Source organism: Bombina bombina, chromosome 6 (assembly GCF_027579735.1).
Source record: "Bombina bombina isolate aBomBom1 chromosome 6, aBomBom1.pri, whole genome shotgun sequence".
NCBI lineage: Eukaryota > Metazoa > Chordata > Amphibia > Anura > Bombinatoridae > Bombina > Bombina bombina.
This window is the reverse complement of record NC_069504.1, coordinates 598,812,094-598,837,352: the sequence shown is the minus strand read 5'-3', so window position 1 is coordinate 598,837,352 and position 25,259 is coordinate 598,812,094. Positions and strand designations below refer to the sequence as shown.

Sequence of the window (25,259 nt, the reverse complement as noted above, 5' to 3'; positions counted from 1 at the left end):
TTTCCTTGCAGCAAAAGCAACCCCCAGCTCCACCCTAATAGAGTATGGCATTTTTATTACACATGGATTTCTTTTTGTTCAATAAGGACATAATAATATTAAGTCCAGTAGTGATAATATTAGAGATGACAAGACCCCATCTAAGCTTCAATATAGACATGAAAGATTTGCTCAAAGATTTCAGAAAATGCTTTAGTTTTTCATGGAAGGAAATTCTATTGCACTTTGAAATTATTATTATTTTTTTTGTTAACTCCATTTAGGTAGAACAATTTCTTTTTTAATATCAAAGTTTGTTTTTTAAATAAATATTAATCTCTAACACACACACACTTAACATACAACCTAAGTAGCCTCCAAATTCTCTGGCTTCTGTTACACCACACTTGAAAAAGGACAGTAAAGTCAGAATTAAAGCTTCAGAATTCTGACAAGGGTGGGAGTTAATGAAAAAAAAAACCTGTTTTAGTTAAAATATGAAATCCCTCTTTTGCTGTTCTGTTAATATGTATGTGGGTATGGGGCCCAAGAGTGCGGCTGTTTTGCTGTTGTATGCTTAGACCAAACTTGTTCAACATTTATTCTAGTGGGCTTGAGACAGACCATAGTCAAATATTGTGCCTGAGACACCTACATTCTAGGCATGTGCATTCGGAAGATTCAGAAGGAAGTAAATGGGAAAGATGGCACCTGCCAGTAGCTTTAGTCTATTCTCAGAGCCAGATTTCTTCTTGTGAAGAAACCAGACTCTAAAAATAGCAGAATGCTGCAGTTGGATGCCATCTTTCCCATTTGCTTCCTTACGAATCTTCCGACTGCACATGCCTATTATATTATATCCTTCAAGGATATCTTAAAAATCTAGTTGTCTCCAATCCTTCAATAAACTAATACTTTGTCTCCATTGCTGCCGACAATCATGTAAACTGGTGGTATCTCCAAGTATCTCTATTAAAGTCTATGGAGAGGTTTTATGTTTTCACCAATTTACAACCACAATGAAAACTAGGTCTAAATTTTCATGCAAAATTAAGCACATATGCTTACTTAATGTTGGGCATAATATTCAAGGAGCGCCAACATTTCTGGATTCAACAAATGTATCTTTGCCCTGTCCTATTAGTAAACAGTGGTAAGGACAAAATAAAATATTCACTTTTAGAGTACAAATATCTCAGAGAGAACTATAGCACATTGCCTGAAGATAATAGCAGTCAAGGAACTAAAGTACAAATATTTATTTATGGCCACTGTTACTTTTGGGAGAAACTGTCAGAGCCTGTACATTTTAATTACTGATCAGCCGTGGCAATAGGCACAGTTACTATAAACATTAGTGTACTGTATTTACTGTACAAAAAAAGTTTTAAAATGTGGCCATTTTAACCTAAAATATGTCCATTAAAATAACATTTTAGGGCCATAAGGTACATGCTGGTATGAGGGGAAAAATTTGTATTGAGCAAAGTGATTCATTGCAACATAAAAGTATTTTACAAAATAAGAGAAATAAGTGGTTGTAAACAGTTTAGCTAATGGTTTAACCCTCCATATGCTTAAGATGGATTCGCAGTGCCAGGTTTGTTTGGAAAATGGTCAGAAGCTAAACATTGCAACTCATCTGTGTGTGACTAACAACCGCTCTCCCCTGCCGCACTTTCCAGCTTACTGCCGCTCAGAAGCAGCTGACACAAGACATTACAGCTGCATGTTCCCAGTCCCAAGGCAGCTAACAAACATGTTTTGTGTGTTTAGATTACTGAATATGTTACATCTGGCAGCCAACAGTTTACATTGGTTCTGAACGTGAAATCTGTATTTCTTACTCTCGTTAGCTTCAATAATAACTGCAGGTCAATGATAAAGCTCACCAGGCTTAGCTTATAACTCCCCATTACCCATAAAGAAAAGGGACTAAACCGTGAGAAGTTGTGAACTCCGTCCCATAGACACCAATGGATCTCACATTGTTCATCCTTGAAACCAGAGTCCTATGAACAGGCAAAATTGTCAAGCGGTCTAAAGTAAAGGCGATATAATTATCTGTTAACTAATCTCAAATTCTACCACTTCTTTCTCTGCCTTGGATTTTATTGGAAGTTTGCAGATTGTTGGACACATCATGAAAGCCCTTAATGTATGAGCTCTGACTATGTATACTTCAAATCTCCACAGTGAAGATCACATTTCTCTGTTGTATAATTAAAGGGACAGTGAAGTCATTAGACACTCATGAGTTAGACAGAGCATACAACTTTCCAGTTTACTTCTATTTAATTTGCTTCCTTCTCTTTTTATCCTTTGATGAAAGCTTTATCTAGGAAAGCTCAGGAGCAGCAAAAAAACTAGGTTCTCACTGCTGATTGGTGGCTGCATATATATACACCAATTATCATTGGCTCACCCATGTGTTCAGTTAGAAATCAGTAGTGTACTGCTCTTTCTTCAACAAATGATACCAAGAGAGTGAAGCAAATTTGATAATAGAAGTAAACTGGAAAGTTGTTGAAAATTGCATGTTCTACCTAAATCATAAAATACATTTTTTGTGTTTCATGACCCTTTAACATTTCTGGCTATATGTTTCAGTGCATTCTTAGTTAAACAGGCAAGGTCAAGCATCCACATGAACTTTGCAGAATACAAAGATAAAGATCTTTTCAGCCAGCTAAAACAATGTATCAATGGTCAATTCCAGTTCCAGTATTCAGGCTGTGGTTTTTTTTTTTTTTTTTTTTTATTATTTGCTTTTTTTTTAAATTTTATTTTTAGCTAAACTGAATTGAGGTTTTACACTTTTAATTCGGATTACCTAAGCCTCTGCAGACTGCCCCCTTATCTCAGTGCCATTTACAAAATTTTAATTTTAGCCATTTAGTGCTGCTTCATAAACACCGCCATTTAACACAATGTTTTCTATATGGCACACATGAACTAGCACTGTGCCTGTGAAAAGAAAAAAAATGCACTGAGATAAAAGGTTGGCTGCTGAGCCTAAGAAACAAACAGATATTTAGAGATTTAAAGGTTATAAAGTAAATAATGTTGGTTGTGCAAGCTGGGGAATGGGTAGATAAGGAGTGATCTCTCTCTTTAAACAATAAAAAGAAATCAAGTAGACTCTCAGTTTAAGGGGAGAGGCCGTGCAAAGACCTAGTCGTTTTAAGAACCTGGGTTGCCAAGGTATATTTCTTTAACATTAATGGAACAGTAAAACCCAAATTAAACTTTCATGATTCAGATAGGGCATATATTTTAAACAACTTTTTAATTTACTTATATTATCAAATTTACTTTGTTACCTTGGTAGTCTAAGTTAAAGGTAAATCTAGGTAGGCTCATGTAATTTCTAAGCCCTTGAAAGCTTATCTGAATGCATTTGACAATGTATCAAAGCTAGAGGGTGTTAGTTCATGTGTGCCACATAGATACCATTGTGCTCACACCAATGGAGTTATTTAAGTCAGCACTAATTGCATGAAATACAAGCCTGTTAAAAGAATTGAAAAAAGGGGGCAGTCTGCAGAAGCTTAGATACAAGGTAATCACAGAGGTAAAAAGTGTATTAATATAACAGTATTGGACTGGTTATGCAAAACTGGGGAATGGTAAATAAAGGGATCACTTATATTTTTAAACAACAACAACATTTTTGGTGTTTACTGTCCATTTAATTAGCATGAGGTTAACGATAAAAAAATTCAAGATCTAGGTTTTTTTCCTTGACAGCCCTAATGGAAACGTGCATTTCCAAGGAGTATCACATTTTTTGTTTTCATATTCTTTTTCTTTTCTCATTACTATAAGCTGTGGAGTGTGAAGTATTACTGCACCATGTAGTTCAGCTACAAGCAAATGTGTCCAGATCATTTCTTGTAGCTTTATTGATTCTTTATGTCTTGCATGTGCTAAATATTACTAGTAAAAGACCAACTTTCAGTAACTCTGGTAACTGAAAACAGTCAAAATAGGATGAGACATTGAACTTTTTTCTTAACATAAAATCCCTGAATGCCCTAGAATCTTTTGTGGGAAAGACAAATCTACCGTAAGATTATTTAAAAATAAAAATAAATATTTTGGTAAAGGAAATATTTGAAAATCTTTTTAGGACGAAAAAACAAAAATTAATTAGTAGTATCCAAAATGGGAAATGCATCAGGAATATTAGGCATGGCTAAGTAGATGTCAGTCTCTCTTTAATACATTTCATAAAATGTAATATTACGCAAATGTAGCAGGGATATTAGACATTAAAAATAAGCTTCCTCAAAATGCAAAATAGCAGGTGGTTGGAATGGCTCTGCATTTTGTGCCACACATGATTATTGCATAGTGTGCAGATCATGGTATTCTGGTCCCAGGACTACAAAGAAGCATAAAAAGGTGTCTAGTATAAATACCAGATACAACTATGCAAATCATGCGCAATGTAAAGTTTTAGAACACTGATTCAACTCTACTTTAAAGGCAAACTTAACAAGGTCAGCCATCATATGAAATTTAATTAAACATGAGGCATAAACAAATTTAAAATGTGCCCAAGTGTTCCCTTTTTTTATTGCCATATGAAGAAAAAGAGTGACCCTCTGGATGAACAGACTGAGGCATGTTAATGTACACACTTATGTGACCCGACATGACCAGTTCATTTAGGTCTGCATACTACAGGGAGTGCAGAATTATTAGGCAAGTTGTATTTTTGAGGATTAATTTTATTATTGAACAATAACCATGTTCTCAATGAACCCAAAAACTCATTAATATCAAAGCTGAATAGTTTTGGAAATAGTTTTTAGTTTGTTTTTAGTTATAGCTATTTTAGGGGGATATCTGTGTGTGCAGGTGACTATTACTGTGCATAATTATTAGGCAACTTAACAAAAAACAAATATATACCCATTTCAATTATTTATTTTTACCAGTGAAACCAATATAACATCTCAACATTCACAAATATACATTTCTGACATTCAAAAACAAAACAAAAACAAATCAGTGACCAATATAGCCACCTTTCTTTGCAAGGACACTCAAAAGCCTGCCATCCATGGATTCTGTCAGTGTTTTGATCTGTTCACCATCAACATTGCGTGCAGCAGCAATCACAGCCTCCCAGATACTGTTCAGAGAGGTGTACTGTTTTCCCTCCTTGTAAATCTCACATTTGATGATGGACCACAGGTTCTCAATGGGGTTCAGATCAGGTGAACAAGGAGGCCATGTCATTAGATTTTCTTCTTTTATACCCTTTCTTGCCAGCCACGCTGTGGAGTACTTGGACGCGTGTGATGAAGCATTGTCCTGCATGAAAATCATGTTTTTCTTGAAGGATGCAGACTTCTTCCTGTACCACTGCTTGAAGAAGGTGTCTTCCAGAAACTGGCAGTAGGACTGGGAGTTGCGCTTGACTCCATCCTCAATCCGAAAAAGCCCCACAAGCTTATCTTTGATTATACCAGCCCAAACCAGTACTCCACCTCCACCTTGCTGGCGTCTGAGTCGGACTGGAGCTCTCTGCCCTTTACCAATCCAGCCACGGGCCCATCCATCTGGCCCATCAAGACTCACTCTCATTTCATCAGTCCATAAAACCTTAGAAAAATCAGTCTTGAGATATTTCTTGGCCCAGTCTTGATGTTTCAGCTTGTGTGTCTTGTTCAGTGGTGGTCGTCTTTCAGCCTTTCTTACCTTGGCCATGTCTCTGAGTATTGCACACCTTGTGCTTTTGGGCACTCCAGTGATGTTGCAGCTCTGAAATATGGCCAAACTGGTGGCAAGTGGCATCTTGGCAGCTGCACGCTTGACTTTTCTCAGTTCATGGGCAGTTATTTTGCGCCTTGGTTTTTCCACACGCTTCTTGCGACCCTGTTGACTATTTTGAATGAAACGCTTGATTGTTCGATGATCACGCTTCAGAAGCTTTGCAATTTTAAGAGTGCTGCATCCCTCTGCAAGATATCTCACTATTTTTTACTTTTCTGAGCCTGTCAAGTCCTTCTTTTGACCCATTTTGCCAAAGGAAAGGAAGTTGCCTAATAATTATGCACACCTGATATAGGGTGTTGATGTCATTAGACCACACCCCTTCTCATTACATAGATGCACATCACCTAATATGCTTAATTGGTAGTAGGCTTTCGAGCCTATACAGCTTGGAGTAAGACAACATGCATAAAGAGGATGATGTGGTCAAAATACTCATTTGCCTAATAATTCTGCACACAGTGTAGACATGTGCAATTTGTTTCGGCCGAAATTTGTTTTCAGCCGATTCAGAGATTCGAATGAATCCAAAATTCCGAATCAGCACCATAACTAAAAACCGCAGTTCTGACACTAACTAAATCACTAAATAAAGCTATTAAACCCTAAATCGACATTCCCCGACACTAACTAAACCTATTAACCCCTAAACCGCAGTTCTGACACTAACTAAACCTATTAACCCCTAAACAGTAGTTCCCAAACATCGCCAACACTAACTACACCTATTAACCCCCAAACCACAGTTCTGACATCGCCGACATTTACTGAAAAACTAAATTAACCTATTAACCCCTAAACCACCATTCCCAAACATTGCCAACACTAACTAAACCTATTAACCCCTAAACTGCTGTTCCCAAACATTGCCAACACTAACTAAACCTATTAACCCCTAAACCTCCATACACCCACAACGCCAACACTAACTAAATCTATTAACCCCTAAACTGCCACCCCCCACATCGCAACAACCTAAATTAAACTATATTAGCCCCTAAACCTAACACCCCCTAACTTTAACATAATTACAATAGACCTAAATTAAAGTTACAATTATTAACTAAGTACCTATTTAAAAATAAATACAAATTTAGCTTGTAAAATAAAAAAAATCTAAGCTAGCTACAATATAACCATTTACTAACTACCTAGTTAAAATAAATACAAACTTACCTGTGAAATAAAAATAAAACCTAAAGCTTAAACTAATAAAACCTAACATTACTAAAAATACAAAACCTAAGATTACGAAAAAATTAAAACTACAATTACAAAAAATAAAAAAAAACTACCATTACAAAAAAAAAAAAATTATGCTTACCTGATAATTTCATTTCTTTCTGTATAAGGAGAGTCCACTGCATCATTCCTTACTGTTGGGAAATATTGAACCTGGCCACCAGGAGGAGGCAGAGACACCCCAGCCAAAGGCTTAAATACCCCTCCCACTTCCCCCAGTCATTCTGCCGAGGGAAAAAGGAACAGTAGGATAAATATCAGAGTATAAAAGGTGCCAGAAAAAAAATATATAATTTAGAGGGCCGCCCATCGGAGAACACGGGTGGGGGCCGTGAATTCTCCTTATACAGAAGGAAATGAAATGATCAAGTAAGCATAATTTATGTTTTCCTTCTTAATGTAAGGAGAGTCTAGGGCATCATTCCTTACTGTTGGGAAAACTATACCCAAGCTCTAGGGGACACAATGATGATGGGAGGAACAAAAAGAGAGGCGGACACTAATCTGAGGGCACCACAGCCTGCAAAACCTCTTTCCCAAAAGCTGCTTCAGCCGAAGCAAAAGCATCAAACTTGTAAAATTTAGAAAAAGTATGTAAGGAGGACCAGGTAGCCGCCTTACAAATCTGATCCAGAGAGGCCTCGTTCTTAAAGGCCCAAGAGGAAGCCACTGTTCTAGTAGAATGAGCCGTAATAATGTTGTTTATGTCTTGCTGTCTCATAAGCAAAGCGTATAACACTCCTTAACCAAAAAGACGAAGTCGAAGAAACCTTCTGACCCTTACGCTTCCCGAAATAAACAAACAAGGAAGTTGGTCTAAAATCCTTAGTAGCCTGAAGATAGAACTTCAAGGCGCGAACCACATCCGAATTATGAAGCAAACGTTCCTTCGAAGGAGGATTGGGACACAAGGAAGGAACCACAATCTCTAGATTGATGTTGCAGTCTGACACGACCTTAGGAAGAAAACCTAACTTAGTACGTAGGACAGCCTTATCAGAATGGAACCAGATAAGGAGGCTCACATTGCAAAGCAGAAATCTCAGATACTCTGCACGCAGAAGCAATAGCTAGTAGAAAAAGAACCTTCCAGGACAACAATTTAATGTCAACTTTATGCATAGGCTCAAATGGAGCCCGTTGCAAAACCTTAAGAACAAGATTTAGACTCCAAGATGGAGCCTTAGAGCTAAACCCAGGTCTGATCCAAGTCAAAGCCTTAAAGGACTGTACATCTAGAAGCTCAGAGCATCTTGTGCAGTAAAACAGACTGGGCCAAAATCTGTCCCCTCAGGGAACTGGCAGAAAGACCCTTCTCTAGTTCATCCTGGAGAAACTATAGGATCCTGGCAATGTGAATCACTAACAGCGAACAGCTGTGGGCCTCCGCCAACTCCAGAATCTGAGATACTTCCCTCATTGCTAGGGAGCTTCGCGTTCCACCCTGATGGTTGATGTAAGTCACCGAGGTTATATTGTCTGATTGGAATCTGATAAAATGGGATGAACCCAGAAGTGGCAAAGCCTTCAGAGCATTGAAGATTGCCCGAAGTTCCAGAATGTTGATCAGGAGGGAGCATTCCTCCATAGTCCATAGACCCTGAGCCTTCTTGGCAGCCCAAACAGCTCCCCATCCCGATAGACTTGCGTCTGTAGTCACAGTCTCCCAGGATGGTCTTAAGAAGGATGTCCCTCAGGACATGCAGTTGCAACAGTCTTAGATGGAACCTGGCAAAGGGAATGATGTCCTTGCTGGACACCATGAGACCAATCACCTCCATACACTAAGCCACAGAGGGCCTTAAGGAGGTCCGGAGGGCAAGGTATGCTGAAGCTAAGCTTGCAAAGTCTCTGGTCTGTTAGAAATATCCTCATGGATATGAAGTACCCAGTAATTCCACCCTGGTACTTGGGATAAGAGAACTCATATCTAATTTTATCTTCCATCCATGAGATCGAAGAAGATCAAGAAGAGATTCCGAATTGTCCTCCGCCAGACGAAAAGATGGTGCTTGTACCACAATATCATCCAAGTAGGGAGCTACTGCTATACCCCAGGTTCTGGCAATGGCTAGAAGAGCCCCTACAACCTACGTAAAATTTCTTAGGGCAGTAGCAAGACCAAACGGAAGTGCAATGAACTGGAAGTGCTGGTCCAGGAACCCAAACCTTAGAAACTGGAAGTGGTCCTTGTGGATTGGAACGTGAAGGTAAGCATCCTTCAGATCTATAGTGGTCATGAACTGTCCATCCTGAACTAAGGGAAGGATGGACCTTATTGTCTCCATTTTGAACAAGGGGACATTTAGAAAATTGTTTAAGCACTTTAGGTCCAGAATCGGGTGGAAAGTTCCCTCCTTCTTTGGGACCTTGAAAAGGTTTGAATAGTATCCCAAACTTCTTTCTGCGATAGACACTGGGACAATTTCTCCTAAGGAGGATAGATCCTGCACGCACCCCAGAAAGGCTTCTCTCTTTTCTTGTCTGGAAGACAGGATTGAGAGGAGAAATCTGCCCTTGGGTTGATGAGACTTGAAACCTATCTTGTATCCCTGAGCTACGACCTCCAGGACCCATGGATCCAGCACGTCCCTGAACCAAGCATCTGAAAAGAGCAACATTCTGCCCCCTACATGATCCAGAGACAGATGGGGGGGGGGTCGCCCCATTATGCCGATTTAGTCTCGGCGGGCTTCTTGCTCTGTTTGGACTTATTCCAGGACGGAGCCGGCTTCTAAGTACTCTTGGTTTGCTCGGGCTTAGCGGAGGACTGCTGTCTTTGGGATTTACCAGAACGAAAGAAACGAAAATAAGAAACCTGTCCCTTAGACTTGCTCTTTTTATCTTGCTGTAGGGAAGGCACTCTTGCCCCCTATAACCGTAGAGATAATGGAGTCCAGGCCTGGACCAAATAAAATCTTTCCCTTGGGGGGGCGGAGCCTGCTTCCATTGCAGCAGGACGCGTCTTAATGAAGCTCCTGCAATTTCCCAGGCAGAATCTTTAAACATCCCGAGAGTGGAGAAACTGATTGCAATCTCGCCTATGCTCTTTGGAACAGCTATGCGGTAACTATCACACAGACCTAACTCCATTGCAGCTTTGAAAGTGAACCCTGTGTGTAATGTTCAGCGTAGGTCTGGGGCTGCTGCACAATATCCCTCCCCCCCAGTTTATGGGGTTATGCAATCCTGTTTTTGGATTGATTCACTATAAAGTTAACCGACAAAAAGATGGAGATAAATGACCACGTGATGCTGCACGCAATAGAGAACATGCTTCATGATTGTTATGAACAGATCTGTATACACCTAGAAACGGAATGGAAGGAGTACTCGATATAAGCTCATCCCAAGGTGAACTGCAACTATGTACGGAAAGAGGCCCTGCTCAACTGGCTTCCTATAATGAGGAGAACGCTGATGAGACCAGTTTGCTTATACAGGCCCCTACGGAGGACACTAGTCGAAATAATAAGATGCTAGCAATGTCTAATACATTTGGACAACCGGAATTTTCTGTTCTGGAGAAGGAGTTAGTTTGCCATGGAGAGATATTTGGTGGGGGAAGGAGTGCACTTTAGATTTAACCAGCCCTATACAGGCAATACATGACCTACAAGTCTGCAGGGAAAATACAATGTATAGGCTTAGCAGTGATCTGGGAATTACAGCAGATAGGGAAATTGCATGAGATCACATGACTGTTACCCAGTGTGTCGATGAATCAAGAGGCTCTAAAATCGGCAGATACGGTGATCGCAGCTGGATCGTCTTTGCCAGACGCAAAGGATAAACAGCCAGTGCGATTCTTGAGCCATGGGACCGCACTTCCCGGTCAGCGTCCAGTCACCTGGTTGGTGTCAACTTCACAGCTGCTCTCTGCGGAAGTCAATGGGACAGCTTACAGACAACCACTTCTGTACCCTGTTCAGCCCTGTTATGCCTCTACCGCTCCACAACGTAAGAAATTGGGAATTGGTTAACCGGACTGAGTGCTCATCTACACCTTGAACACGGGCCTGGTGTCTCTAGATGTCTATGTTTGCTGTTTTCTGCAGTATTGCATAATAGTGACCCTAGTCATAGGCATTGCAGTTTTCAACACAGATCTCCTTATTAATACATAGCATGGTAGCATAACTAGTCAATTCTAATACACCTGGCTTGATCCTTCATTTTTCTGGACATGATGGCTCCATTCTTACCAATTGTAAATATACGCTAACCTGCAGAGCGTCCTGCAAGACCATAGGTTCAACACTGTACTGCTCCGTTGGCAGACGGAATAGAATAATTTCATCCTCTGTGGGTAGCAAGGAATTATGGTATAATAGATAAAGTATTCATCTGATGGCGTTTTTCTTTTAAAATATTTTAACATGTTAAAGCTTCGGTTGTGACTGCAGAATGTACTCTTCTCTATTTATGTAGAGAGTGAATAGGCTACTTCTATGTCATAGATAAGTTTCAAACTATGGAAAAGTGCTTACAGGGTTATTACCTTGAATTACCACTATGGATGTTTGCCAAGAAATAATTTCTCGTATAAGTTTAGTATACTAACATCTACCTAGAGTGTTCTAATTTCTAATAGTTACACCTATAGTAAAAGTGCACACCTCTATGCTTAAAATAAGAATGTGGTTCTTCATCTAAGATAAATCTTATATATTCGCTATAAGCTTCTGTATACAATCTACCTATTAACTTACCTAGTGGTCCAAGAGTAGCCTTTCAGCAACAGACTGGTGATACAATCTAAATAGTCCAGCTGGTCCAAGAGTGATCAGAGCAGTGATTACTCCTTAGATACTAAGGCAGCTATCTGTTTTCTTTGTGGTCTCTACTAGTTAATAAATCTGTTTACCATATGTTCATAACTAGTTCATACAGCTTATTTCCCATATGACATATCACAGAGGATAAGGAGGTCCAAGAGTGGCCTCTGATAAGGGATTAGTTTATTCAAATTATTTTCCCATGGGTCATATTATTGAGAAAAATAGGGTCCAAGAGGGGCCTATGAGGTTGATAAGCGAACTATTTTATGTAAACATGATTGGAGGTTTGGTAAATACAATGTTGATAGTTTTAGCAGCTGTTCTCACTGAGAAATATACTTTCTAAATGCCATAAAGGTAACTATAGTTTAATTGTTATGTTTACAACTCAATCTGTATATATATCAAGGGTCCTAAAGTGGCCCTGCATACTCAATGTTCATAAGTGACCCCTACTATACCCCCCTATTAATACACGCTACTGTTAAAGGTCCAAAAGAGACCATTAGCTCTTTTAAGGGGATTTTATGCTCATAAGTCTTGACACCTGCAAGTAGGGGTTACCTTTGTTTATTGTACCCTCTTTAAATAAAATGAAAAAGAGAATATCACAGTCAATAAGTGCCTATTTGAGACCACATCTAGCCATATGTTGAGAAATGTAACCTATGTCATACTATAAAGTTCAGCATAATACGTGCATTTCTTACTGTTACTCTGTAATTGTGCTGCACTTATAAAATTGCAATAATAATATTTGTGTGATTTGCTGTGTATGACAATGATCTGTTTGGCACTTTTTTTGGAACGTATGTTATAGCCTCAAAAATATTAATAAAAAAAAAAAAACATCTTTCCCTTAAAGGGGAGGGAAAGAAGTCTGGACTTAGAAGTCATATCCGCAGAACAATCAGCATGTTTGCATCACAGACAAAAGAATTAGCAATTCTCAAGGCCTTAATTCTTTCCTGGATAAGGTCAAGGGGACCCTCTACCTAGATTAATTCCAATAAGGAGTCGCACCAGTAGGTATCTACTATAGCAACCGCAGCAACAGCCATTGCTAGTTGAAACAAAATATCCCGTATGTTGAAACATCTTTCTTAGATGAGTTTCCATCGGGACTCCACCTTAGGGACGGAACCCCACAACGCCAATTGAGCGTCCGGGACTGGAAATAATTTCTTAAGGAAGATGAAGGGGAAAAGGAAGATCCAATTCTGTCCCATTCATTCTTAATAATGTTCACCATCTATACAGGCACAGGAAAAGTTAAAAAAGGTACTACCCTGTCCTCGTAAACTCTGTCTAATTTAGGAATCAGAGGTTCCAGGGGCCAAGCTGCCTGATGAACCTTTTAATGTAGACAGGACTTCTTTTAGAAGAAAACTTAAGTGTTCAATCTTAAATCTAAAGGCTGGTTCATCCGCAACAGGAGGCTTAGAGGCAACAGACTCCATCCCAGAAAGTCCATCCTCTAAAGCCTCAGAGAGCAACTCATCCTCGGATAACAGACAGAGCAGTTAAATCTAATAAATTACATGACCACCCCGGGGCAGGAGAGCTATGTTTAACCTTTCAGGGCGAGGTAAAGCACTGAGGGCCTCAGACACCACCGCCTTTAAGTGAGAGGTAAAGTCTGGTGGTAAAAGGCCCCCTCCAGATGGAGGATCAAGCGTGCTACGGGAAGCTGCATGTGTAAAAGAAGATAATGTACCTCACGTGATGGCGAGTCCTCAGAGGTGGACAGCTCAGTGGTACTAAAAGGGTTAACCTTCTTTGACCGAATAATATTGTCAAGGCATGTGGAACATAATTGAGAGGGCAGGCATACCAAGGCCTCCTCACAATAAACAGGTATTACTATTTGGAATAGAGTGAGTACCCTCTAATATATCAGAATCCTCCATAGCTTAAGCTAATGACAGCAGGATAGAGAAAATAAACTCTTTATTTCTCAAAAACTGCACCTTTATACTCCCAATGGCTGGGGCACTCCCCACCTCCTAGACCCAGACAATACATAGAAAAAAAAAAAAAGTGTCTTCTCAGATAGCCAGCTCAGTCAGGAAAGAGGAAATTAAAGCGAGACCACTCCCGGTCACATGGTGCGCAAGGCAGGACCGCCCCTGCTATGAGAAAAAGAGTGCCAAGCTGCACAGCACTGAAAGTGAAAACCTGTGCGTTCCAGCCACATAAGTCTAGGAGCGCAATAAATCTCACACATAAGCAGCATAAAATCAAAGCTTCACATTTGATTAATCCCCACTGTTCAATAATCCCCCTCAGGAGATATTAACCCATGATCCTATTAAGATAAAAGGAGCCACACTGTGACCCTGTCTTCTAGCGTTTTCAACATATATAAAAATTTTTTAATGATCTTAACAGAATCCATGCTGTGGAACAGAATCACAGCCTCTCAACTTAAGTGTGACAGTCTTGTAACATCGCTCCTCACATGAACTTGAGTGAGAAAACAAGCAGGCAGTGAAACTCGTCAACACATTACTTAGGAGCTGTTTGCAGGCAGTCAGAATGGGTTCGCAGAAAGACTCCCCCTGCATCTCCAGACTTTCGTCAATGCTCTCAGAGAGGCTGACAAGACTACTTAAAACTCCAGTCCCATATTGAAGGGCAGACACCCTTCCTAAGGAACTACTCTGAAATCTTCTGGACACTTCTCTGCCATCCTCCTGTGACGAAAGGCAAAGAATGACTGGGGGATGGGGGAAGTGCGAGAGGTATTTAAGCCTTTGGCTGGGGTGTCTTTGCCTCCACCTGGTGACCAGGTTCAGTATTTTCCAACATTAACAAATGATTGCCCTAAAGTTACTAGCTCTTTTGCAAACAAAAAAAAAACACCCCCTAACATTACAAACCCCCACACCCCAAAATAAAATAGAAACCTAACTAAAAAAACCTAATCTACCCATTGACCTGAAAAGGGCATTGGCTCATTTTCAGCCCATTAAAATAAAAAAATAAAAAAAACACACCACAAAAAAAAAAAAACATACCTAACACTAACCCCAAAATCGTTACTCAAAGTTGCTTTATTCCAGCAAAAGATCTTCATCCAGACGGCTCCATCTGTATCCATCGCGGGGCCGGAAACTTGTATCTTCATCCAGGCGGAGCGATTGGTGGATGTGCGGAGGTCCATCAGTTGGACGTGGAGGTCCCTCTTCATGCGATCGTCCGCCGCACACTGATTCAAAGCAAGGTACCCCTTTTAAATTGGGGTACCGTTGCATTTTTATTGGCTGAAAAATTAAAATCAGCCAATAGGAATGAGAGTTGCTTAAATCCTATTGGCTGTTCAAATCAAATTTTTTTTTTTTTTTTTTAAATAAGGTTAGGTTTTTTTATTTTAAGTAATGTTAGGTTTTATTTTTATTTCACAGGTAAGTTTGTATTTATTTTTAACTAGGTAGTTAGTTAATAATTGTAACTTTAATTTAGGTCTATTTAAATTATGTTAAAGTTAGGGGGTGTAAGGTTTAGGGGTTAATAGTTTAATTTAGGTTGTTGCCATGTGGGGGCCGGCAGTTTAGGGGTTAATAGGTTTAGTTAGTGTTGGCGATATTTGGGAACGGGGGTTTAGGGGTTAATAGGTTTACTTAGTGTTGGCGATGTGGGGGACAGCGGTTTAGTGGTTAATAGGTTAAGCTAGTGTTGGCAATGTGGGGGACAGCGGTTTAGGGGTTATTAACTTTATTTAGTGTCGGCAGCGGCAGTTTTGGATACTTTTGTTTTGGCAATCGCCGGCATATTAGTTATGTTACATCGTTTTTTTCGGATACTTTCTTTATTCATATGCATTATTCTATTCTAAACTTCAGAATAGCATAATGCATACGAATAACAAATTTTCCGAAACTATATATATATATTTTTTTTTTTTAAACTTAACTAAACTAAACTAATTTGCCGAAACAAAATTATTTAACTAATGAAAATGAAATTTTTAGCGTTGCACATGTCTACTGCATACACTGACCTTCTCCCTCATCCAAGATGGCACCACCCAATTCAGGGCCACACAATGCATAAAGAGCAGAAAGTAACAAAAGCCTGCAGAAAAGGGCATAAGCTTACTAAAACGCATCTGCCCAGGAATAAACCCTTAATGCCTCCTCCTGCAACCCTCTAGGACCACAATAAAGAAGAGAATGAGGGCATTAGTTCATGTGTTTCATATAGATAACACTGTGCTCACGCACGTGAAGTTATTTAAGAGTTAGCACTAATTGCCTGAAATGCATGCCTGTCAAAAGATCAGAGATAAGGAGGCCGTCAACAGAAGCTTAGATACAAAGTAATTAGAGGTAAAAAAAAGTAAGTTTCTATAACAATTTTGGCTATGGAAAACTGGGGAATGGTAAATAAAGGGATTATCTATCTTTAAACAACAACAACAACAACATTTTTGGTGTTTACTATCCCTTTAATTTAAGCATGTGTATAGCATCATAATTAATGTTTACCTCTCTCTCTTCACTTCCTACGAAAAAAATTAACCTGGTCCAATATGGAACATTTACTCAATAATAGAAAATTTTACAATAACATAGAACATTCTCCATATTAAAATGCTCAAACAGTATATATAGACCCAGCTTACCTCCTATCCTGGCATTGTATGCAATGCCCACAATGCAGTATGAGTTGTTGGCAGAGGCTGCAACTTCACCTGCACAACGAGTGCCATGTCTAGATAAAGAAGAGAGGCTACATTATATAAATTGCTTGGGTTGAGTCCAATTCCTCTCCAAGAGCAAACAGGACCTTAAATACATTTAGAGAAAAAGGTAAACTTTATAACTATTTCAGATATCATTAAACTGCATAAGTCATACTTAATGAAATATTTGGGATTGGGAAAGTGACAAAAATTGACAAATATCCATCATATCCAACATTAAAAGGGACAATCTAGTCAAAATAAAACTTGCATGATTCAGATAGGGCATGTCATTTTAAACAACTTTCCAATTTACTTATATCATCAAATTTGTTTTCTTGGTATTCTTAGTTGAAAGCTTAATCTAGATAGGCTCATATGCTAATTTCTAAGCCCTTGTAGGCCACCTCTTATGTCAGGGCATGTTGACAGTTTTCCACAGCTACAGGGTGTTAGCTCATGTGTTCCATATAAACATTGTGCTCATACATGTGGAGTTAACTAGGAGTCAACACTGATTGGCTAAAATGAAAGTCTGTCAAAAGAACCGAACTAAGGGGGAAGTCTGCAGAGGCTTTTATACACAGAGTTAAAAAGAATATTGATATAAATGTGTTGGTTATGCAAACTTGGGGAATGGGTAATAAAAAGGGATTATCTATCTTTTTTAACAAAAAAAAAATCTAGAGTATACTGTCCCTTTAATAAAGAGCTTAAAGGGACACTAAACTGCTGGGTACAACTACATTTGCATAGTTACTACTCACCATGCTGAAGGTTTTCCTCCTGCACCTGTAGCTCTCTTAAAAACAGAATTTATGTTTACCTGATAAATTACTTTCTCCAACGGTGTGTCCGGTCCACGGCGTCATCCTTACTTGTGGGATATTCTCTTCCCCAACAGGAAATGGCAAAGAGCCCAGCAAAGCTGGTCACATGATCCCTCCTAGGCTCCGCCTTCCCCAGTCATTCGACCGACGTAAAGGAGGAATATTTGCATAGGAGAAATCATATGATACCGTGGTGACTGTAGTTAGAGAAAATAAATCATCAAACCTGATTAAAAAACCAGGGCGGGCCGTGGACCGGACACACCGTTGGAGAAAGTAATTTATCAGGTAAACATAAATTCTGTTTTCTCCAACATAGGTGTGTCCGGTCCACGGCGTCATCCTTACTTGTGGGAACCAATACCAAAGCTTTAGGACACGGATGATGGGAGGGAGCAAATCAGGTCACCTAGATGGAAGGCACCACGGTTTGCAAAACCTTTCTCCCAAAAATAGCCTCAGAAGAAGCAAAAGTATCAAATTTGTAAAATTTGGTAAAAGTGTGCAGTGAAGACCAAGTCGCTGCCTTACATATCTGATCAACAGAAGCCTCGTTCTTGAAGGCCCATGTGGAAGCCACAGCCCTAGTGGAATGAGCTGTGATTCTTTCAGGAGGCTGCCATCCGGCAGTCTCATAAGCCAATCTGATGATGCTTTTAAGCCAAAAAGAGAGAGAGGTAGAAGTTGCTTTTTGACCTCTCCTTTTACCAGAATAAACAACAAACAAGGAAGATGTTTGTCTGAAATCCTTTGTAGCCTCTAAATAGAATTTTAGAGCACGAACTACATCCAAATTGTGCAACAAACGTTCCTTCTTTGAAACTGGATTCGGACACAAAGGCACAACTATCTCCTGGTTAATATTTTTGTTAGAAACAACTTTCGGAAGAAAACCAGGTTTAGTACGCAACACCACCTTATCTGCATGGAACACCAGATAAGGAGGAGAACACTGCAGAGCAGATAACTCTGAAACTCTTCTAGCAGAAGAAATTGCAACCAAAAACAAAACTTTCCAAGATAATAACTTGATATCAACAGAATGTAGGGGTTCAAACGGAACCCCCTGAAGAACTGAAAGAACTAAATTGAGACTCCAAGGAGGAGTCAAAGGTTTGTAAACAGGCTTGATTCTAACCAGAGCCTTAACAAAAGCTTGAACATCTGGCACAGCCGCCAGCTTTTTGTGAAGTAAAACAGATAAAACAGAAATCTGTCCCTTCAAAGAACTTGCAGATAATCCTTTCTCCAAACCTTCTTGAAGAAAGGATAGAATCTTAGGAATTTTTATCTTGTTCCATGGGAATCCTTTAGATTCACACCAACAGATATATTTTTTCCATATTTTATGGTAGATTTTTCTAGTTACAGGCTTTCTAGCCTGAACAAGAGTATCAATGACAGAATCTGAGAACCCTCGCTTTGATAAAATCAAGCGTTCAATCTCCAAGCAGTCAGTTGGAGTGAGGCCAGATTCGGATGTTCGAACGGACCTTGAACAAGAAGGTCCTGTCTCAAGGGTAGCTTCCATGGAGGAGCCGATGACATATTAACCAGATCTGCATACCAAGTCCTGCGTGGCCACGCAGGAGCTATCAAGATCACCGATACCCTCTCCTGTTTGATCCTGGCTACCAGCCTGGGAATGAGAGGAAACGGTGGGAACACATAAGCTAGGTTGAAGCTCCAAGATGCTACTAGTGCATCCACTAGAGTCGCCTTGGGATCCCTGGATCTGGACCCGTAGCAAGGAACCTTGAAGTTCTGACGAGACGCCATCAGATCCATGTCTGGAATGCCCCACAATTGAATTATTTGGGCAAAGATTTCCGGATGGAGTTCCCACTCCCCCGGATGAAATGTCTGACGACTCAGAAAATCCGCTTCCCAATTTTCCACTCCTGGGATGTGGATTGCAGACAAGTGGCAGGAGTGAGTCTCCGCCCATTGAATTATTTTGGTCACTTCTTCCATCGCCAGGGAACTCCTTGTTCCCCCCTGATGGTTGATATACGCAACAGTCGTCATGTTGTCTGATTGAAACCGTATGAATTTGGCCTTTGCTAGCTGAGGCCAAGCCTTGAGAGCATTGAATATCGCTCTCAGTTCCAGAATATTTATCGGGAGAAGAGATTCTTCCCGAGACCAAAGACCCTGAGCTTTCAGGGGTTCCCAGCCCGCGCCCCAGCCCACCAGACTGGCGTCGGTCGTGACAATGACCCACTCTGGTCTGCGGAAGCTCATCCCTTGTGACAGGTTGTCCAGGGTCAGCCACCAACGGAGTGAATCTCTGGTCCTCTGATCTACTTGTATCGTCGGAGACAAGTCTGTATAATACCCATTCCACTGACTGAGCATGCACAGTTGTAATGGTCTTAGATGAATTCGCGCAAAAGGAACTATGTCCATTGCCGCGACCATCAAACCTATTACTTCCATGCACTGCCCTATGGAAGGAAGAAGAACAGAATGAAGTACTTGACAAGAGCTTAGAAGTTTTGATTTTCTGGCCTCTGTCAGAAAAATCCTCATTTCTAAGGAGTCTATTATTGTTCCCAAGAAGGGAACTCTTGTTGACGGAGATAGAGAGCTTTTTTCTACGTTCACTTTCCACCCGTGAGATCTGAGAAAGGCCAGGACAATGTCCGTATGAGCCTTTGCTTGTGGTAGAGACGACGCTTGAATCAGTATGTCGTCCAAGTAAGGTACTACTGCAATGCCCCTTGGTCTTAGCACCGCTAGAAGGGACCCTAGTACCTTTGTGAAAATTCTTGGAGCAGTGGCTAATCCGAATGGAAGTGCCACAAACTGGTAATGCTTGTCCAGAAAGGCGAACCTTAGGAACCGATGATGTTCCTTGTGGATAGGAATATGTAGATACGCATCCTTTAAATCCACCGTGGTCATGAATTGACCTTCCTGGATGGTAGGAAGAATTGTCCGAATGGTTTCCATTTTGAACGATGGAACCTTGAGAAATTTGTTTAGGATCTTGAGATCTAAGATTGGTCTGAATGTTCCCTCTTTTTTGGGAACTATGAACAGATTGGAGTAGAATCCCATCCCTTGTTCTCCTAATGGAACAGGATGAATCACTCCCATTTTTAACAGGTCTTCTACACAATGTAAGAATGCCTGTCTTTTTATGTGGTCTGAAGACAATTGAGACCTGTGGAACCTCCCCCTTGGGGGTAGCTCCTTGAATTCCAGAAGATAACCTTGGGAGACTATTTCTAGCGCCCAAGGATCCAGAACATCTCTTGCCCAAGCCTGAGCGAAGAGAGAAAGTCTGCCCCCCACCAGATCCGGTCCCGGATCGGGGGCCAACATCTCATGCTGTCTTGGTAGCAGTGGCAGGTTTCTTGGCCTGCTTACCTTTGTTCCAGCCTTGCATTGGCCTACAGGCTGGCTTGGTTTGAGAAGTTTTAGCCTCTTGCTTAGAGGATGTAGAACTTGGGCCGGTCCGTTTCTGCGAAAGGGACGAAAATTTGGTTTATTTTTAGCCTTAAAAGACCTATCCTGAGGAAGGGCGTGGCCCTTACCCCCAGTGATATCTGAAATAATCTCTTTCAAGTCAGGGCCAAACAGCGTTTTCCCCTTGAAAGGTATGTTAAGCAATTTGTTCTTGGAAGACGCATCCGCTGACCAAGATTTTAGCCAAAGCGCTCTGCGCGCCACAATAGCAAACCCTGAATTTTTCACCGCTAATCTAGCCAATTGCAAAGTGGCGTCTAAAGTAAAAGAGTTAGCCAATTTAAGAGCGTGAACTCTGTCCATAATCTCCTCATAAGAAGAATCTTTATTGAGCGACTTTTCTAGTTCATCGAACCAGAAACACGCTGCTGTAGTGACAGGAACAATGCATGAAATTGGTTGTAGAAGGTAACCTTGCTGAACAAACATCTTTTTAAGCAAACCCTCTAATTTTTTATCCATAGGATCTTTGAAAGCACAACTATCTTCTATAGGGATAGTAGTGCGTTTGTTTAGAGTAGAAACCGCCCCCTCGACCTTGGGGACTGTCTGCCATAAGTCCTTTCTGGGGTCGACCATAGGAAACAATTTCTTAAATATAGGGGAGGGACAAAAGGTATGCCGGGCCTTTCCCATTCTTTGTTAACAATGTCCGCCACCCGCTTGGGTATAGGAAAAGCTTCGGGGGGCCCCGGGACCTCTAGGAACTTGTCCATCTTACATAATTTCTCTGGAATGACCAAATTGTCACAATCATCCAGAGTAGATAACACCTCCTTAAGCAGAGCGCGGAGATGTTCCAATTTAAATTTGAATGTAATCACATCAGGTTCAGCTTGTTGAGAAATTTTCCCTGAATCTGAAATTTCTCCCTCAGACAAAACCTCCCTGGCCCCCTCAGACTGGTGTAGGGGCATGTCAGAACCATTATCAGCGTCCTCATGCTCTTCAGTATTTTCTAAAACAGAGCAGTCGCGCTTTCGCTGATAAGTGGGCATTTTGGCTAAAATGTTTTTGATAGAATTATCCATTACAGCCGTTAATTGTTGCATAGTAAGGAGTATTGGCGCACTAGATGTACTAGGGGCCTCCTGTGTGGGCAAGACTGGCGTAGACGAAGGAGGGGATGATGCAGTACCATGCTTACTCCCCTCACTTGAGGAATCATCTTGGGCATCATTTTCTCTAAATTGTTTGTCACATACATCACATCTATTTAAATGAGAAGGAACCTTGGCTTCCTCACATACAGAACATAGTCTATCTGATAGTTCAGACATGTTAAACAGGCATAAACTTGATAACAAAGAACAAAAAACGTTTTAAAATAAAACCGTTACTGTCACTTTAAATTTTAAACTGAACACACTTTATTACTGAATATGTGAAAAAGTATGAAGGAATTGTTCAAAATTCACCAAAATTTCACCACAGTGTCTTAAAGCCTTAAAAGTATTTCACACCAAATTTGAAAGCTTTAACTCTTAAAATAACGGAACCGGAGCCGTTTTTATATTTAACCCCTATACAGTCCCTGGTATCTGCTTTGCTGAGACCCAACCAAGCCCAGAGGGGAATACGATACCAAATGACGCCTTCAGTAAGCTTTTTCTATGTATCTGAGCTCCTCACACATGCATCTGCATGCCTTGCTTCCCAAAAACAACTGCGCATTAGTGGCGCGAAAATGAGGCTCTGCCTATGATTAGAGAAGGCCCCCAGTGAAAAAGGTGTCCAATACAGTGCCTGCCGTTTATTTAACATAATTCCCAAGAATAAAATAACTCCTCAAAGCTATAAACTATTAAAAATGCTTATAAATCAATTGTTTTAGCCCAGAAAAATGTCTACCAGTCTTTAAAGCCCTTGTGAAGCCCTTTATTCTTATTTAATAAAAATGGCTTACCGGATCCCATAGGGAAAATGACAGCTTCCAGCATTACCAAGTCTTGTTAGAAATGTGTCATACCTCAAGCAGCAAAAGTCTGCTCACTGTTTCCCCCAACTGAAGTTAATTCCTCTCAACAGTCCTGTGTGGAAACAGCCATCGATTTTAGTAACTGTTGCTAAAATCATTTTCCTCTTACAAACAGAAATCTTCATCTCTTTTTCTGTTTCAGAGTAAATAGTACATACCAGCACTATTTTAAAATAACAAACTCTTGATTGAAGAATAAAAACTACATTTAAACACCAAAAAACTCTAAGCCATCTCCGTGGAGATGTTGCCTGTGCAACGGCAAAGAGAATGACTGGGGAAGGCGGAGCCTAGGAGGGATCATGTGACCAGCTTTGCTGGGCTCTTTGCCATTTCCTGTTGGGGAAGAGAATATCCCACAAGTAAGGATGACGCCGTGGACCGGACACACCTATGTTGGAGAAATCTCTTATGTAATTTTAGTCTTCTTCAGGTGCTGATAAGTAAAATTCTGCCATCTTGGAGTTTAGAAATTCTTGCACCCTGTTCACAGATCAGTGATGTTGGAGTCTTCTTGACAAGCCATATAATGCATTTCAGTTTAGCATGAACAATACAAAGCAGGAGCTATACATTTTAGCAATGGTTTTAATGCTCTAAATAGTACTAAGGGATTTTTTTATATTTGTAACATATCTTTAAAACTGTATAAATTAACAGCACAAATGTAAAGCTTCCTCTTTCTATTGTTAAAGTTAGCCCAAGGTGCAAGGTATAGCTAGAAAAAAGCCAGCATTGTCACAGATGTGTGAAAGTTGCATTGCTTCTATCACAGGATGTAAAAATAAGTGTGCTACAAGTGTGCCCAGTATAAAGATGCAGAGCTTTATCAACTGTCTTCTGTAATAGATTAAAATAAGAGCTGCAGGTAGGCGGAAAAATAGCATGGTAGTTAATCATGCTACTATATTTGTACCCAGCAGTTTAAAGTCCCTTTAAAGAAACATTACAAACTAAATACATTTCATGCACCTCCCCTCTGATTATGAGTACTGCCATCCTGGAACCTAGGTTTCTAAATTTGCCGTCTCTCTCCCCCCTCCTCTTTTGCCGTCTCTCTCCCCCCTCCTCTTTTGCCGTCTCTCTCCCCCCCTCCTCTTTTGCCGTCTCTCTCCCCCCTCCTCTTTTGCCGTCTCTCTCCCCCCCTCCTCTTTTGCCGTCTCTCTCCCCCCTCCTCTTTTGCCGTCTCTCTCCCCCCCTCCTCTTTTGCCGTCTCTCTCCCCCCCTCCTCTTTTGCCGTCTCTCTCCCCCCACTCCTCTTTTGCCGTCTCTCTCCCCCCCTCCTCTTTTGCCGTCTCTCCCCCCCCCTCCTCTTTTGCCGTCTCTCTCCCCGCTCCTCTTTTGCCGTCTCTCTCCCCGCTCCTCTTTTGCCGTCTCTCTCCCCCCTCTTCTGCTCTCTATATCCCCCCTCTTTTGCTCTCTCTCTATCCCCCCTCTCTTTTGCGCTCTCTCTATCCCCCCCTCTTTTGCTCTCTCTGTATTCCCCCTCTTTTGAACTCTCTTTCACGACCGCACGGCCCCGCCCCCTGTAATGCCTGGTCGGCCCCAGATACCAGCTCAGTCTATTGAAGGCCAGGTGTGTTTGTCCTCGCACAGTCTCTACTGCGCATGACAGCTTCGGACAAACACACTTGGTCTTTTATATTATAGGATGTAAACAACAACATGCCTAACAAGGGCATCTAGAAAACAGAGAATGGGAGATATGCTTAGAATGAAAGTTAACCTTAGTTACTGACTCACTTAATAACTGCACTGCACTATTATCCTATATGACAGGGTTAATGTACACTGATGGAATCATGCACCAGAACTTCATCTGTATACTACAATTTTTTTCAAACGTTTTAGACATTTTGCCATCTTGATCTAACGGATGTATTTAGTAATCAATATAAAGCCGATAGGCATTTTAAGAAACTTATTGCAAAAACATAATTTATTCTTAACCGATACATTTATTTATTTCTTGACACGGTGAGTCCACGGATCATCTTAATTACTGTTGGGAATATATCTCTCCTGACCAGCAGGAGGAGGCAAAGAGCACCACAGCAAAAGCTGTTAAATACCACTCCCCCTACCCACAATCCCCAGTCATTTGACCAAAGGGAAAGGAGAAAGGAAGTAATTTAAGGTGCAAAGGTGCCTGAAGTTTATAGAAAAACAAACTGTCTGAAAAACAGGGTGGGCCGTGGACTCACCGTGTCAAGAAATAAATAAATTTATCAGGTAAGAATAAATAATATTTTCTTTCTAATGACACGGTGAGTCTACGGATCATATTAATTACTGTTGGGAACCAATACCCAAGCTAGAGGACACGGATAATAAGGGAGGGACACGACAGTTAACCTAAACAGAAGGCACCACTGCTTGAAGAACCTGTCTCCCAAAACAAGCCTCTGCGGAAGCAAAAGTATCAAATTTGTAAAATTTACAAAAAGTATGCAAAGATGACCAAGTCGCAGCCTTGCAAAGCTGATCTACAGAAGCTCCAT

The 25,259-nt window shown here is 40.6% G+C and overlaps 1 protein-coding gene across 1 annotated transcript in view; it reads right to left on the bottom strand.

Annotated features, from left to right (window-relative positions):
* PCSK6 (proprotein convertase subtilisin/kexin type 6) overlaps positions 1 to 25,259 on the bottom strand; it is a 742,641-nt gene that overhangs the window by 486,553 nt on the left and 230,829 nt on the right. Inside the window, exon 6 of the mRNA XM_053717589.1 lies at positions 16,417 to 16,505. Coding sequence (XP_053573564.1) covers positions 16,417 to 16,505 — 89 coding nt within the window. The remainder of the gene's footprint in view (positions 1 to 16,416; positions 16,506 to 25,259) is intronic.